This window comes from Pteropus medius, unplaced genomic scaffold (assembly GCF_902729225.1).
Source record: "Pteropus medius unplaced genomic scaffold, Ma_sr-lr_union100, whole genome shotgun sequence".
In the NCBI taxonomy this organism is placed as follows: domain Eukaryota; kingdom Metazoa; phylum Chordata; class Mammalia; order Chiroptera; family Pteropodidae; genus Pteropus; species Pteropus medius.
The window spans coordinates 14,541,162-14,556,334 of NW_024349803.1; the positions used below are offsets into that span (position 1 = coordinate 14,541,162).

Consider the following 15,173-nt stretch of genomic DNA (forward strand, 5'->3'; position numbering starts at 1 on the left):
TAAAAAAAAAAAAAAAAGAAAGCAATTCTGCTAACATCTGGACCTCAGACTTCTAGCCTTCAGAATTGTGAGAAAATAGATTTGTTGTTCAAGCCACCTAGACTGTGGGACTCTGTTATAGCAGCCGTGGAAACCAGTACACCTGCTATTTGCCAGTTCCACTCTGTCTGATTAACAGCTTTATAGTAAAGACATTCAGTGTTGAGTAGAGGTAGGGAGAGTGGACTCTTTTGCCCTTTTCCTGATCTTAGGGGAAAACATTCAGTCTTTCATCATTGAGTACAGTGTGAATTGTAGGTTTTTATTGTTTTCATTTTTTTGAAAATGTCCTTTATATGATTGAGGAAGTTTTCTAGTTTTAGATTGCAGAGGGTTTCTGTCATGAATGGGTATTGAATTTTGTCAAATGATTTTTCTGCATCTATTGAAATAATCATATTGTTTTTCCCTTTTATTCTGTTAATGTGCTGAATTACACTGATTGGTTTTTGGATGCTGAACCAGCCTTGCATCATTTAGGTAAAACCCACTTGGTTGGGAGATGTAATAATCCCTTTGAAATCTTGCTGGTTTGGATCCACTAATATTTTGCTGAGGGTGTTTGCGTTTATGTTTATGATGGCCTTCAGTTCTGGGCAATTTTTTAGAAATATTTATTTGATTTCATTCCTGGATGCAGCCATTCATTAAAATTTATTTTTAGAAATATAGTTTCCTATCATTTTTAGTCATACACTTCTGGGAGGTGTTCTTATTTCAAAATATCATCTTTTCTATTGCTGAGAAAATGGCTAAATAAGATTATTTTACTATATTTTTTTCCTTCGCAGAAGAGTTTATTGATTTCTAGTTTATATTTTAGAGCCACGTGATGAAAAATTCAAGGGGTATAGTGAATATAGGACTTTTTTTTTAAAAGTATTATAATTTATTTTACAATTACATAAAGTACTTAGAATTTAAAACTTCAAACCATAGATGTATAGAATTTTTGAATATTGCCTTTCGATGTTCCATGGAAATTGACCCGAGGTCTTGTGTATGCTTCATTTTGTTCACAAGCATTATGTATTTATTTCTCACTCAAGAGTTATGATGAATGAAACTGGCAGATTTTCATTTTCTCTTTTTCTTCCCAGCCTTGCCGAAGTTGTCTGTAAATGTTTGCTGAGGGTGGGAGCAGAGCGAGATAGCACCTTATGTGAACACCGTATTTACTTTTGTTTCATAACCAAATTAGTCGATTTTCATCCATGGACAGTCTTTATCGTGCCTTCAATGTATGGTCTCTCCTTGACTTGTCAGGTCTCGTTTCATCGTCTGTGCTTGGGGTTAAATCATGGGGAGAAAGCTGGATCTCTCCGGGCTGACCGATGATGAAACAGAGCATGTTCTCCAGGTGGTTCAGCGAGACTTCAACCTTCGAAAGAAAGAGGAAGAACGATTAAGGTGAGACGCTTTTATTGCCTTCCTGGGTACAGCGAACCATGTGTGGACAGGTGAAACAGGTTTCCCGAGAATGTTCCTTGCTGCTAGCCTTGAGTTCTGAAGTCTTTATGTCATGTAAACACACACGTATGTTCCTGGGAAGGGTGCCCTTCCCTTGGTAGAAAGGCTTGCCAGCTTCAATGCGGGTGTCACCATGTCAGATAAGAAATGCACTCGTACTGTGGTGAGTCTGAATTGAGATGCACTGTAAGTGTAACATACACACTGGATTTCAAAAATTTAGCACAAGAAATGTAAAATATCCCAATGATTTTTATATTGATTACATTTTAAAATGCCAATATTTTGGATATACGAGGTTAAGGAAAAAACATTAAAATTAATTTTTTCCTATTTCTTTTTACTTTTTTTTTTTTAGTATGGCTACTAGACAATTTAAGTTGAGAATTTTTGAGTATAGGAGTGACATGATCTGACAATAGTTTTATAGGATCACTCCGGCTGCTGTTTGGGGAAGTAATCATAGAAAGGCAAGAGAGGCAGCAGAGAAACAGGTTAGGGGGCTATTTCAGGAATCCAGGTGAAAGTCCTGCTGTGGGGACCTTGGAGGCCTGTGTTGAGACAGGTGTCACTAGGTGGAGGGAGCCTGATCCCTAAGCCACCTGTGGAAAGATCTCCAGACCTATACTAGAATCATAGTTTATACTCTATGATTTTTGTATTGTCAGGCACGTTTACAAAGTGGTTTTTAAAATGACCGTTAATTGCATGGTACTCTGGTGTTCCAGTTGAGTCTTGGAGACATTTCTGAGATAGTCAAAGCCTTTAAAATTTCTCATTTCGTATGTGCTTTCAAAAAGCTAGTTAGCATCCGGATAACTCCCAGTGATTTTCTGATGTTCTAATGGACTTGGTAGGTGGGGGAGTGGGGGTTAGATTTGATGAAATTGTTTCCTGTAACTGCGACCAACCATTAATTGTCAGGGTTTGCTGGACTGACAGTGTACTTATGCCTGCCAAGAACTGCTGGGCCCAGGCTCTGGGCCAGGGCCAGGGGAAGGAAGGGAGGGGGAGAGGGAGAAGAGGCAGAATGGCAGAGCACTTCCCCGCCTGGTCTTTTCCTGAGCATTTTAGCTGCTAAGTCCTTATCTGTAAGGGTGTAAACACCCCTTTTGCCTATTAAGGAAGGGAACTTGATGTATCTGGAGACCTATTTCTGTTGCCTTAATGGTTTCAGTTACTCACTTTCTGACACGGCCTGGATTCTCTTTGCCACCTAGAGGGGGTGGGGGACCATGTTCCGTTTCCCAAGAATCAAATCTAAATGTTGTAAGGAAAAAAAATAAGACCTGCCAAGGGGGCATGGAAGAACCACTGCAGGGGAGTAAAGCCACTTTAAAACTAGAAATAATTTGTGTTTCTAGTCTATTATATGGAAACTCCTTTGAGAATGAATCACCATTTTTTTTTAAAAGTAGAAAAAACACAGTGCTTTCTTAATAAATGACTTAGTGACCTTTCTTCATTCTAAATTCATTTCCTTTTAAACAAATTAAAATTGTTTTATAAGAACTTAATTTTTTAAGAAGTTTCTTTTTCAAAAAGTAAAATGCCTTTGTTCTGAGTGTTCTTTGTTTGGACAGTTAAATCGACGTAATGAGTTAGCAAATACCCCTGGTTATATCCTTCTTGGAAGCTGGAAGTCGGATCGCCTTGTCTTTACTCAGTTGGAATAAATACACCCTACGGTTTAAGAAATAACTGTGCCTGCACAGTGCGCATCTGTCCCTTGTGGCTCTTGAGATGGCACAAGAACACTGTGGCATTAACCTGCCCTGTTAGTGCATCTGCTGTCTCGGGGGGATGCTGCAAGGCTGGCATCCCTTCCTCTGCACTGGTAGATCAGATTAGCCAGCCGGTCTCCTGGCAGGACCTGGGAATAACAGAGCCCCGACCAGTGCCTTCTGTGGTGACTGGAAGGTCTGACACAGCTCCTTCTGAGAGAGTCGCTTTGAAAAGGGGACAACCTCTTAGGAGTCAGAACTGGGAGACACCAGGAGAGAACCGGGACACTTGTGGAGGGCAGACGTGGGGTCCTCTGAAATGTGGAGGAGTGTAGGGTACAGAGTATCAATCTCAAAGCTAGAAGGAACCTCACAAGATTTTTTTTAAATCTCCTTTTTACTTACTGTTGGCATTATTTATTAATAATGGAAAGGTCGAATATATTAAATCAAAGCTGTTGGATATTCATTCATTTGCTTTGAAATCGTATATTGAATGTCGGGAGCCTCCTGGGAAAATAGGGAGGGGGTGGTGAAAAGACAGGGAGAGAAATTTAATAAGAGCCTTTACCCCTTGAGGAAGAGCCCAGAAGGTGAGCTAAGTCTGATGTGAATGATTAGGATGCTACCGAGAGTGAGAAATGAAAACACTAAGGCAGACCTGTGGGAATACTTCTACCTCAGAAATGGGAGGAAGGAAAAGGGAAGGGCTTCCTGAAGGAGGGGTGCATGTGATCTGATCCTTGAAGGCAGACAGGATTTTTAAAGTAGATTGATACAAAGTTCTGGGCAGCAGGGAGCATCCTGGGCAAAGGAATAAGGAAGGAAAAGAGGGCATGTTTTCTCAGCCACAGATCCAGACCTGGGGCGGAGCGGGGAGGAGGAGCCTGCTTTGCCCATAGGTCTTGCTTCTATGCTGCTGATTGTATTGTGTAGAATGTGGTGCTCCAGGAATATCACCTCCTCAACATTCCCAGCGACCCCGGGAAGAACACTATTCTTATCTGTTTCCAAAATGGGGAAACTAAGGCTCTAAAAAGATGTGAGTAACTTGCTCTGGTTGCACATAGTGAGAGGTAAATTTAAACCCAGGCAGTGTCACCCCATAGCTGGAGCCAGTAACCCGGACAGCACACTGCCCCTGGTACTGAAAACAGGGGCAGTCATGATGCCACGCGACAGAGTGGGTGAAATTAGGGTCATTTTAGAAAATCTGGTACCTGTGCTTGCTAAAACCGGGGGTACATGCAGGGATGGGGAAAGTAGTAGGGTTTAGGTCAGGATGTGGGGAGTGGTTAGTTGAGACATCGCAATAGCCACGTGTATCATTGAGTACTTCCAACATGGCTTGTCCAAACTGAGATGTAGTCTGAATTTCAAAGCTCTGGTATGAAAAAGAATGTACATTATCACATTAATAATTATTTTTATATCAAAAACACGTAAGATAACATATTAAATAAAATATCTGATTAGAATTAATTTCACCTATTTCTTTAAAAAAATGTGACCCTTCGAAATTTTCCATGCATGGCTCACATTATATTTTTATTGGACTGCACAGTTTTGAAATGCTAGGTTAAGCAGTTTGCAATTTATAGGTTTCAAAAGTAAGCTTTCTTCTTCAATTTTGTTTGTGGTTAGTCCTTTTCTATATGAAGTTTTTAGGTACCTGAAGATCCAGCTAAAGTCTTAGCCTCCTAATCGTATATTAGCCTTTGCTGTCAAGTATTGTAATTTCTGTCATGTGGAGGTGGTCCCAGAACAATGCCCTGTGTTGGCTTTAATGTGCAGTTTCAAAGGAGAGCACACTGAGTTCATGCCATATTCACCATGGAGAATTGGTGGTGCGTCAGGACAGAATCAACCCTTCGATGTGTCCTTGAAGTTAGTGGTTGATCAAGGATGTCATGGCCTTTGAAATAACATGTGACTTTAAAATGACCTCATATTCATAGTTCGTGTAATATCTCTGGCACCATAAAATGGTAACTTATCACATATTCTCCTGTGGGGGTCTGCCTTTAGGAATGGCGGAGAGAGTTTGATGCTGCAGATGTGCTTATGATGTAGAAAAGAGGAAATTATACAAATGCTCTCATTCACTTTTAAATTTGTAGCCCTTCAAAGATGTATAGTTACTAATTTGCAGATTCTGGATTCTGGATACATTCTCTCCATAACTCCATATTCTTTCATGACAATTTTCTACTAGGTTGCTTTTGTGGTTCTAAGTTCCTGATCTTATTTACTTTTCCATTGCAAATGTCAGAGGTTCAGTTCTGCTGGGCTCTGATAAAGCTTTTGTTGCACTAATTCTTGGCCTGACTTTCATGTCTCAGACCTCTGGCTGCAGAAAGCATTTCTTTGGCATAAGGTATGCATAGAACTCAAGACTTAAAAGAGAATAAAGAGGAAGGTTTTTTACAGCCATTATAAAAGCAGCTTTCAACCACAATAATTCAGGCATGCTCAGATCATTGAGCCAGAAATGGCCTGAAGCACAGAGTGGTGAGCACGGAGGGACAGGGTAGAAATCAGTTTCACTTTCTTCCTTGCCCTGTTCTGTGCTGTTGGAATGACAACTCCTGGAATCAGGCCCCTGCCTTAGTGGCCAGGAGCCAGCAAGCCCCTCTCCCGGTCCAGTCTCTAAGCTGATACCTTCATAAGGAGATTCACCAAGAGTCTCTATGACTCATGGGGTGACTTACTATGAGCTCCTTCTCCCAGATGGGAGATTTCTTGCTCTAGCTGGGCCCCAGGTGCACTCTGCGTCCCAGCCCTCTGCATTCACCTGGCCCCTGCTGGCCTAACTCTCTGGGCTCTCATTCTGCAGTAGCTATTGCCTGGTGTGGGCCCAGGACTCAAGTTCCCTTTCCTAGTTGATTCTTATCCCCATGCCCTAGGCTAGAGCCAGAGCGCCTAGCTTCCTCCTGCATGTCTAGCCAGTGACCCCTAGCCATCTCCCATCTTATAATGCTTAGCTTGCCTTTTACATCTTCCAGGCTGAATACCTCACAGCCACCAGTGCCTGTTTGCCATCTGGACAAAGATGTCTTAGGCTGTGACTCATTCTGTGCCATGAGTGTGCCTGGAGCCTGGGCTTCCTCACTTCCCGAGCCTGCTCCTGGCTCCTGGCTCCTGGTTGGAAGGACATGGTTTTGTGTTGCTTTCCTAATTCTAACTACAGGATCCCCTACCCCACTGCCCTACTCACCAGTGCTGAAGCCTACCTGAGCATTCCTGCCAGATCCCTACCCTGCCCTGAACGAAGGCACAGGCAGAGTCCCAGGTCAGACCACTCGATGGCTGTGGCTCGTCTCCGTGCCTGTGCTGCATCTCTGAGCCCTGGGAGGAGGTAGCAGGTGCCAGGGCCCTGCATTTCCCCAGGCCCTGGACTTTGTTTTGACTATATTTTTGATCTTTCTTCTTATAGTATTTATTTATTTTATATGAACTTCAGAGCAAAGGCATGGGCATGGTATTTAATGCCAGGCACTCAGTTGTACTATTTGTCTTGCTGAAAACATAAGAACTAAGGGGTTTATTGATGCTGGTTTGTAGCCAAAGAATCCTCACCTGATGTATGACCTTGAGCATGTTCTTAAATCTTTCTGTGCCCCTGCTCCCCGCACTGTACAATGAGGCTGGCGGGGGTACCTGACTGGAGTGTCATGAGGGTTAAATAAGTTAATACATAGAAAGCCCTGTGGACAGCCCCTGGATCCTAGTGAGGACTCATAAGAACTCAGGATGAGATCTGTTAGCGGCTTACTCCTCCTGGCTGGTTTCTTGGGTCCATGAATTAAATAATTAGAGATACCTTTAAATGTTCATGTCTGTTTAATACATTCAACTAGTTTTATGGTTTGGCTTTTCCTACAGCAAGGTACATTCCTTTTTTGTTCTTGTTATTAGACGATTCTCTACAGGCAAAAAGAAATGCCAGTGTTTGTTTTACAGCTGATGTTTAATTATTTATACCTTTGATGTCTTTCTTTATTTCGTATATTCTCTTGTGTCCTGACCTGCTGTGGCCAGAGGAGACTCTTAGCTGCCAGGATGTTTTTTTTTTTTTTTTTCCTTAGAATAGGAGACTCAGATGCCTTTTATTTACAGAGGTTGTTCTATGCATTTTTCTTTTTCCTTGCATACCTCCTATAGGAACTTCTTAGCGGCTCCTTTTCTTTCTGATTGTAGCAACAAAGTATTTCTATATAAAGTAGGAAATGGGTCAGTTAGCAAATGAAGAGTGAATTTCCAAGAAAATCACACTTTCTGCTTTGACAGCTTAAATATGAAGGGGAAGTTTTAAAATATGACGTGGAAGCTCTGAACACATGCAGGCACCCCGGGCGGGACTAACTGGCCTTAGCTGCAGCCACTGAGAGTGTCCTTTTCCTCCTGGAGAAGCCTTTCTGCCTTGAAGGTGGCTTCCTAAGCCTTGCACACGGCGGCCTCCCTCCTGGATTGCTGCTTCATGAGTCACATGGGCTCGTCCCTGTCCTCTAGTCCCTTCACTCTGAGCGCACTCTGCTCCAGTTGCCATTAAAGGCCTCAGTATTGCTGATGTGCTCCAAAGACCACCTGACACAGAGGTGATTCGGGCCAGCAGTTGCCATTACCAAGCATGGCAAAGGATGCTTCTGGTCGCAAAAACCCGACTTGATCTTTACGCCTCTTCTTCAACTATGGGAAGGCCGTCCCTAGAGCTGATAATTATCAAAACTATCTGAAGTAGAGAATATGCCAGAATAAATGATGGAGTTTTAGAGCTACAGTGGAACTTAAAACTCAGTCCTGAATTTCATTATAACCTGCTCATTTTATAAACAAAGAATCTAAGTCCTCAGGAGTTGAGCGTGTTACATGAAGCAACACAGTGTGTGCCCTGGCCACCTTGCCCTGCTTCCTCTGTCATGACAGTATGTCTCTTGTTTAGTTTTTGTTTTCCAGTGCAGTTAGTATTCAGTTAAATGTCAGAAGAGCTACGGTCCCTACTTTCAAGGGAATATTTAAATTTACTGTATTTCTTAAATGCAAATAATCATTATTTAAAATAAACTTTTGGGGGGGGCGAGTTTTAAAAATTGAGAGACAAATTTTGCATCCTTTGTTATGAAATTCACACATATTCATGTGGGATATTATAGCCCAACTCTAGGTACATTGTAAAAATGCCAACAGTTGGCTAACTTCTGCTTCCAGGAAGATGGAAACAGAGGTACTTCTCCCTGTTTCTTCCTCTAAGTACAACTGAAAACCCCAGATACTGTATCTAAGACAAACATAAAAAGACCGACAGGTGGGCAGAAGAAGGCAGACTGGTTATGCACCTTGGGAACTGAGAAATGACATAGTGATGAGTGCCCTGGGTTTTCTTTTTGCCTCATGTATCTGAGGCTTGGAAGTGAAGAAGCTGGCAACCTGGAAATGTCAATGGTCACAGACAAATAAAAGCCCTACCTCCCCACACCAAAAACAAACACACAAACAAACAAAGCCAGAGGACCAGGATGGGAGCAGCTGAAAAAGATAGAAAACTTTTAGACAATAAGTGTTATATTCCATCTAAACACAGCAAAAAAAATATCTATGGCCCTCACTCTTACCCAGAAAAGACCAAGTAGGGATCTGGCCAGTAACAAGCCCCCCATCTCTCTTGTGGTATTAATGGGGCCACGTGGGAAGCCAGACTTTGACATGCGCCTTGCAGAAGCAAAGTGCCTTTCCCCGTCCCTGCCAGGGTGGCGTCGGAGGAGGACTAGTAAAGGATTGAAACTTCCACCATCGCCCGGAGATAAAGAGGCCATTCCCACCGTGGAGTCCGCGGAGACCATTTGGGGAACTGCAGTTTGCATCCAGCAGTAATGAGGAGCCTCCTCAAGTGTCAGCAGAAGACAAGTGGGGAACCTGGACTCTTCTACCTCTTTCTGGCAGAAACACTGCTACTTGGTATCAGAGGAAGCCAGCTAAAATAGGTTTAAACAAGAGCTAGAGTTTTAGAACATAGTACAGAAATGTATAGATTTCAGTAAAAAAATCACTCACATACCAAGAAACAAGAACATTTCAAACTGAATGAAAAACAAAGATAACCAACAGAGGCCTACACTGACGTGACAGAGATGATAGAATTATCAGGTGATATTTTAAAGTAGCCATGATAAAAATGCTTCAGTGTGCAATTTTGAACTTGCTAGAAACAACAACAAAAAGCCTCAACAAAGAAGTAGATGGTTTCAGCAAAGAAAGGAAAGATACAGAGAAAAACCAAATGGAAATTTTAGAGCTGAAAAATATAGTAACTGAAGCTCAACGTCAGAATGGAAGAACATAAGAACAAATCAATGAGCTGGAAGATAAAAAATAGAAATTACTGAATGTGAACAATGAAGAGAAGGTAGACTGGAACAAAAAAGTAAACAGCCTTAGGGACCCGTGAGACTAAAATATAAGGTCTAACAATTATGTTATCAATGTCCTGGGAGAAAGAGGGCTGAAAAAGTACTTAAAGAAATAATGGCCGAAAACTCCCCAAATTTGGCAAAAACAAACAAACAAGAACTACAGATTCAGGAATCTGAGTGACCCTCAAACAGGATAAACCCAAACAAATTCACACCAAGACACATCAAAACTAAACTTCTGAAACTAAAGAAAAGAAAATAATTGAAAACAGTCAGAAGAGAATAACACCTGTAGGGGAAAAACAGTTAGAATCATAACGGATTTCTTAACAGAAGATATGTAGGCCAGAAAGAAATAACACATTATTTTTCAGGTGCTAAAAGGAAAGAACTGTCAACCCAGAATCTAAAGCTTAGTAAAACTATCCTCCAGTAATTAGGGAGAAATCAAGACATTCTCAGGTGAAGGAAAACTAAGAATATGTCGGCAGCAGACATTTGCAAAATATTGACTAAAGAACATTCTCTAGAGAGAAATGAAATGATAAAAGAAGAAATCTTCAAACATTGGAAAGGAAGAAAGAATTTGATAAGAAAAAAATGTGAGTAAATATAATAGGTTTTCTTTAACCACTTCTAAATATGTTTTCTAAATTGTTTGTCAGTTGAAGCAAAAATTGTAACACTGTCTGATGTGACTCTAAATGTGTGTAGAGGAAATATTTAAAACAATTATATTGTAAATGGGATAGAGTAAAGGGACTGAAAGGGAGATAGGTTTCTAAATTTCACTTGAACTGGTAAAATGACTACATTAATAGAGATTGATAAGTTTTCTATCTCTAAAATATCATACCTACTAACTACTGAAAAAGCTATATAAAGAGATATATTATAAAACATTAGGTAAATCAAAATGAAATTCTAAAAAAAAAATATTCAGGATACCCACTGGAAGGCAGAACAAAGAAAATAGAAAAATGAAAGAGAGAATAAACAGAAAAAAATAACAGATTTAAGCCCTAATGTATCAATGATTACTTTAAACGTAAATAGCCTAATATACCAATTAAAAATACAAAATAGCAAAATGGACAAAAAGACATGTCCCAATGATATGCTGTCTAAAAGAAACTCACCTCAAATATAATGATATAGGCAGACTGAAAGTGAAAGTATGGAAAAAGCCATATCATGCAAAACTTAATTTAAAAAAACAGGAGTTGCAATATTTATATCAGATAAGCTAGACTGTAGAGCAAAGGAAATCACCAGAGACAGAGAAAGATTACGTAACGAGAAAAGGGTTGATCGACCAAGAAGAAGTAGCAATCCTAAATCTGTACGTACCAAACATCAGAGCTTGAAAACACGTGGAACGAAAACCGATAGAACTGAAATCAGACACAGACACATCCACAATTAGAGATGGAGACTTCAGCAACATCTCTCAACAGTTAACAGAACAGCGAGATGTAACAATCAGCAAGGATATAGAAAAAATCAACACCACAAGCAACATGAAAAGGCACCCTGGAGAAGAACAGGCATTTGGAAAATGCCTCAAAATGGAAATTGGTCACCCTGATCAGTCAGCCCTGCACCCTCAAAATGAGTCATCTCTCTCCCCCTCAGTGTCTGCAGACCTAGTCTGTGCTGGGCTGGAAGAGGTCAGAGAGCTCCATGGCCAAAGATCCTCAGAGCTCATTCAGTCTTCTCTCCTCTCCTGTATCCTCACAGCACTGATGCTGCTCTCCACCCCTGGGGTCTGTGTCTTAGACACTGGCAGTGCCTAGTGTCAAGGGCCAGTCCCTCAGGCCTCACTTCCCAGTGATGTACTTATGTTTTCCTTAGAGCATTGACACATGCCTCTGAATTGGTTATATTAAAATAATCATAATTTGCATATAAAATTTAAAATTACATTTGCATGGATATTGTTAATTCTGATACTGTGTAGACCAGAGTTTAAATGAAGACAGACTACACTGCATTTCTAGGACTGCTCTAGAAAAAATGATGCTCTGACAGACTAGATGAATCTAGAAGCAGCAATATGGGCAAAGTCCTGTAGCGTTCTGATTTCTTGTCTAATATCTCATCATTGCAAAATCTATAGCTCAGCATTAAGAACCTTTTAGTGTAGAAGTTGGCAGACTGTGGACCCACGGGCCAGTTCTGGACCACTACCTGTTTTCGTAAGTAAAGTTTTATTGAACCCTAGAGAGCAGCAATAGAACCATCTAGGAACTTGTTAGAAATGCAAATTCTCATGCTTCAGACCTATCGAATCAGAAACTCTGGGGGTGGCACTCAGCAATGTATGTTTGAACACGGTCTCCAGAAAAGTTTGAGAATCATTGGATAATACTATCCTTCCGTACTCTGGCCAATGTTGAGATGCAACAATACCTTTGTTCTTAGTACCTTTGTTCTTCGGGTATTTTAGGATGCAGTTCAGCCAACATCACTTGTTGCTTTGGCCATGTACCAGATTCCTTACTATGCCTTAAAAGTACAGGCTATGGTCTCCCAAGGATGCAGGCATGTGGACCTCTAACTACAGCGTGGTGTGTGGAGTCTTCTAAGAGACACATGAACTCTGCAAGCCTGGAGCCAAGGAAGGTAGAAGAAGCAGAAGTGATAGACTACTTTACATGTCTATCTTCAGGGCCTTTTTCTGGAGGGAGGATGTAAAGTCACATTTGAGATGCAGATTTCGAGAAGCAGGATGAGCAAACACCATGTCCAGGTGGCAAAGGGGAGCCTGGAACCAGGGGAGCCGGAGGAGAACTCGCACCAGTGTGCTAAGCAGGCAGGATCACCACAGCACAGGCAGCAGCGAACAGCTCAGGGGAGGCTTGGTCCAGAAGGAACAGAGAAGAGTCACCTTGCTTCTTCTGCATGTCTTAGAGTGTGCACTGCAGGATCTGATGAGATGCTTTAGGATGCCCAGAATCTAGCTCTGGAGTCCAGCTGGAGCGGAAGCTGATGGAGAGCAGCAGTACCTGAGTTATTCTTAATCATTCTAGAAATCAGAGTTCTCTTCATAGATGGGATGTTATCAGTATACAGAAAGGCATAAAGTCAGGAGCTGAGGGTGACAGGAAGGGATAGAATAACTAATTGCTCAGGTGTATTTGAAGGCTCCATCTTGTCGACTATAAATAGATATAATTTGAAGGCAGTTCCACCCAAGAAGTGGACAGAAGCAGATAGAAACTGCCTCTCTCCAAAGCTAAAGTGATAATAGCAATGAAAATCATTTGAGAAAGCCAAGAACTAAGTGGCAAGGACACTCTTGTGATGGAGACCGTAAAGCAGAAACTTCTGGAGAAGAGACTGAGTTCGCGGTTATCCAGAGATGGTCTGAGTCAGAACATTTAAACACAAGTGGGGAATGTTCAGGGCAATGGCTGAACACGGTTGTTATCAGAGTTTTATTATCTGGTGTTTTATCCAAAATGTGGATAATAAAACTATCAAATGAATAAAAAGAAGACGACCTTAAAAAAAAAAAAAGAAAGAAAGAAAGAAACCAGCCCTCCTATCCCAGCTTGTGCTTCCAGGGCTGATCCCTTTTTCTCCTCCTGTGACCTGGTGATATTTCGTTTCATTCCTCTGACTGTGTGTCAGTGGAATCAAGCTTACTTGTCTTGATTGTAACTCTCTGCTCAGGCATTAACTGGGAGTGGGTTTTGAGGGACTAGAAAGTGTCAGACAGGGGTGTGACTGTCAGTTTTCCAGGACTTGGAGATGCTGGGGCACAAAGCAAGAAGGGGTCCTGCAAGTCACAGACGGTTGGTGCTCAGGGAACAGTGAAATTGAAGAATAAAGCATGATTATGGACTGAGCGAATTGTCAAAATACAACCCAGGAATTCTGAGGAGGGTGGGAACCTTTCTATAGCTTCAGGGAGGAGAAGTGAGTCAGGAAGTCAGAGAAATCATTTTGTAGGAGACCTGAAGACCAGGCGTCCCATTGGGAGCCTCGTCTCCACATGGGAATTCCTTCCCAGGAGAATTTGCATACTTTCCCAAATCTCAAGTCACCAGAAAAATCAGCAGAGGCATCACAAAAATAGGAAACAGTATTATAGTTTTCCTGTGAGAAATTATGCTTGACAATCAATGGAGAGGAAGTTATTGGTTTGAAGGGCTCCAGTGATGTCAAGCAAAAGCAAGAACAGGAAATACTGACACTTGGATTTGAAGGTGCAGGTCAACATTTCTAGGAGCAGAACAGAGCAAATAGGAGAGGAGCAGTTCTAACCGAATCAGTCATTCTGGCTTTTAGCTACTTCCATAAGTGTGTCTGTGGCCCCAGCTGCTGCTAACCTAAGTCATATTTGCAAATCAAATAATATTAATAAGTTTATGGGCATGCTATACTTTATACAGATCCTATTAGTGATGTTTCAAGATATAATAAGGTTTGAAAACAAAGTAAGTCCTTAATTTGGCAATTTCAACACATTATGTCTGTGTAGTGCTGTTAACTTTGCTAAGCGATCCGAATATTATGCTATTCATAATCTGCGTATAAACTTAAATTGACATTTATGTGAATGGTGTTAAATATAATAATATGTAGACCAGAATACACAACATCTCTACGTTCACCCTTGTTTTTTAGTGTTTGAATATTTGGTATAGGCTTTGTTCTTTGTAAATACTACTCAATTGAATATTTCTTTTTTGTTAAAGACATTTTTTAGATATGCATAAGTATAAGTCAAGAGGATGAAGGAGATTGGAAGTTTTTTAAGAAACTTATGATTTCTAGACTTTCCAAGAATTCTCAGAATTCTGATTTCTCATTCTGGATCCCAAGGATATTCTCTCTGGGGAGTTGGGAAACACTAGCGTTGGCTACAGTCCCTTCAGGAGGAGCCAGAACCACAGGATGTCTGGTGTAGCCTCCGTGGAGGGGTGATGGGGGTTCATGGAGCTGGATGGAGACAGGAGTGAGGAAGGGCCACTGAGGGCCAGCTGGCTGGCTTAGATGTGCGCTTGTAACCTGAGAGATGTGGTAGAGGGGGCTGCCCGTCTGGAACAATGAGGCCTCTTGGGATACGCACACTGGCCTGATGAGTGCTCAGCCAGGTGTTTTGCACTGAAACTCGAGGGGATGGGAAGCACCAGAAAGAGAGGAAGAGCCATGCTATAACTGCAGCATGCAGAAATATGCTTACATGGGAACAGGCAAGGACTCCCCCGCCACCACCACCCCCCGAAATGATGCTTAGGACAGGGAGCTCATGGTTCTGGGTTCTTCTAACTTGACAGATTCCTCTTAGGGCTCTACGTGCCTTCTTGAGCACTGTGATTTACATTTAATTTCTAAACCTACATGTATGTAAATGATATATAAATATATGAATATGCACATGTCTGTGTATGTAGCTCTGAAGTGATTTCAGACAACTGTCCAGGTTGTCATTCTCTAGGTTCTTAAATCTGAAACCCACTTGCCTTTGAGGGTCTGGCCTAGCTCAGTGCTTGATGGACTTGGTCTAATTTAGTCCTCA

The 15,173-nt window shown here is 41.4% G+C and overlaps 1 protein-coding gene across 3 annotated transcripts in view; it reads left to right on the plus strand.

The window, feature by feature from the left end:
* Positions 1-15,173, plus strand: part of MYRIP (myosin VIIA and Rab interacting protein) — a 237,842-nt gene that overhangs the window by 28,598 nt on the left and 194,071 nt on the right. For all 3 annotated transcript variants that reach the window (XM_039837381.1, XM_039837382.1, XM_039837383.1), the window contains one exon: positions 1,306-1,449. In XM_039837381.1, the coding sequence (XP_039693315.1) occupies positions 1,340-1,449 (110 nt within the window). In that variant the 5' untranslated portion in view covers positions 1,306-1,339. The remainder of the gene's footprint in view (positions 1-1,305; positions 1,450-15,173) is intronic.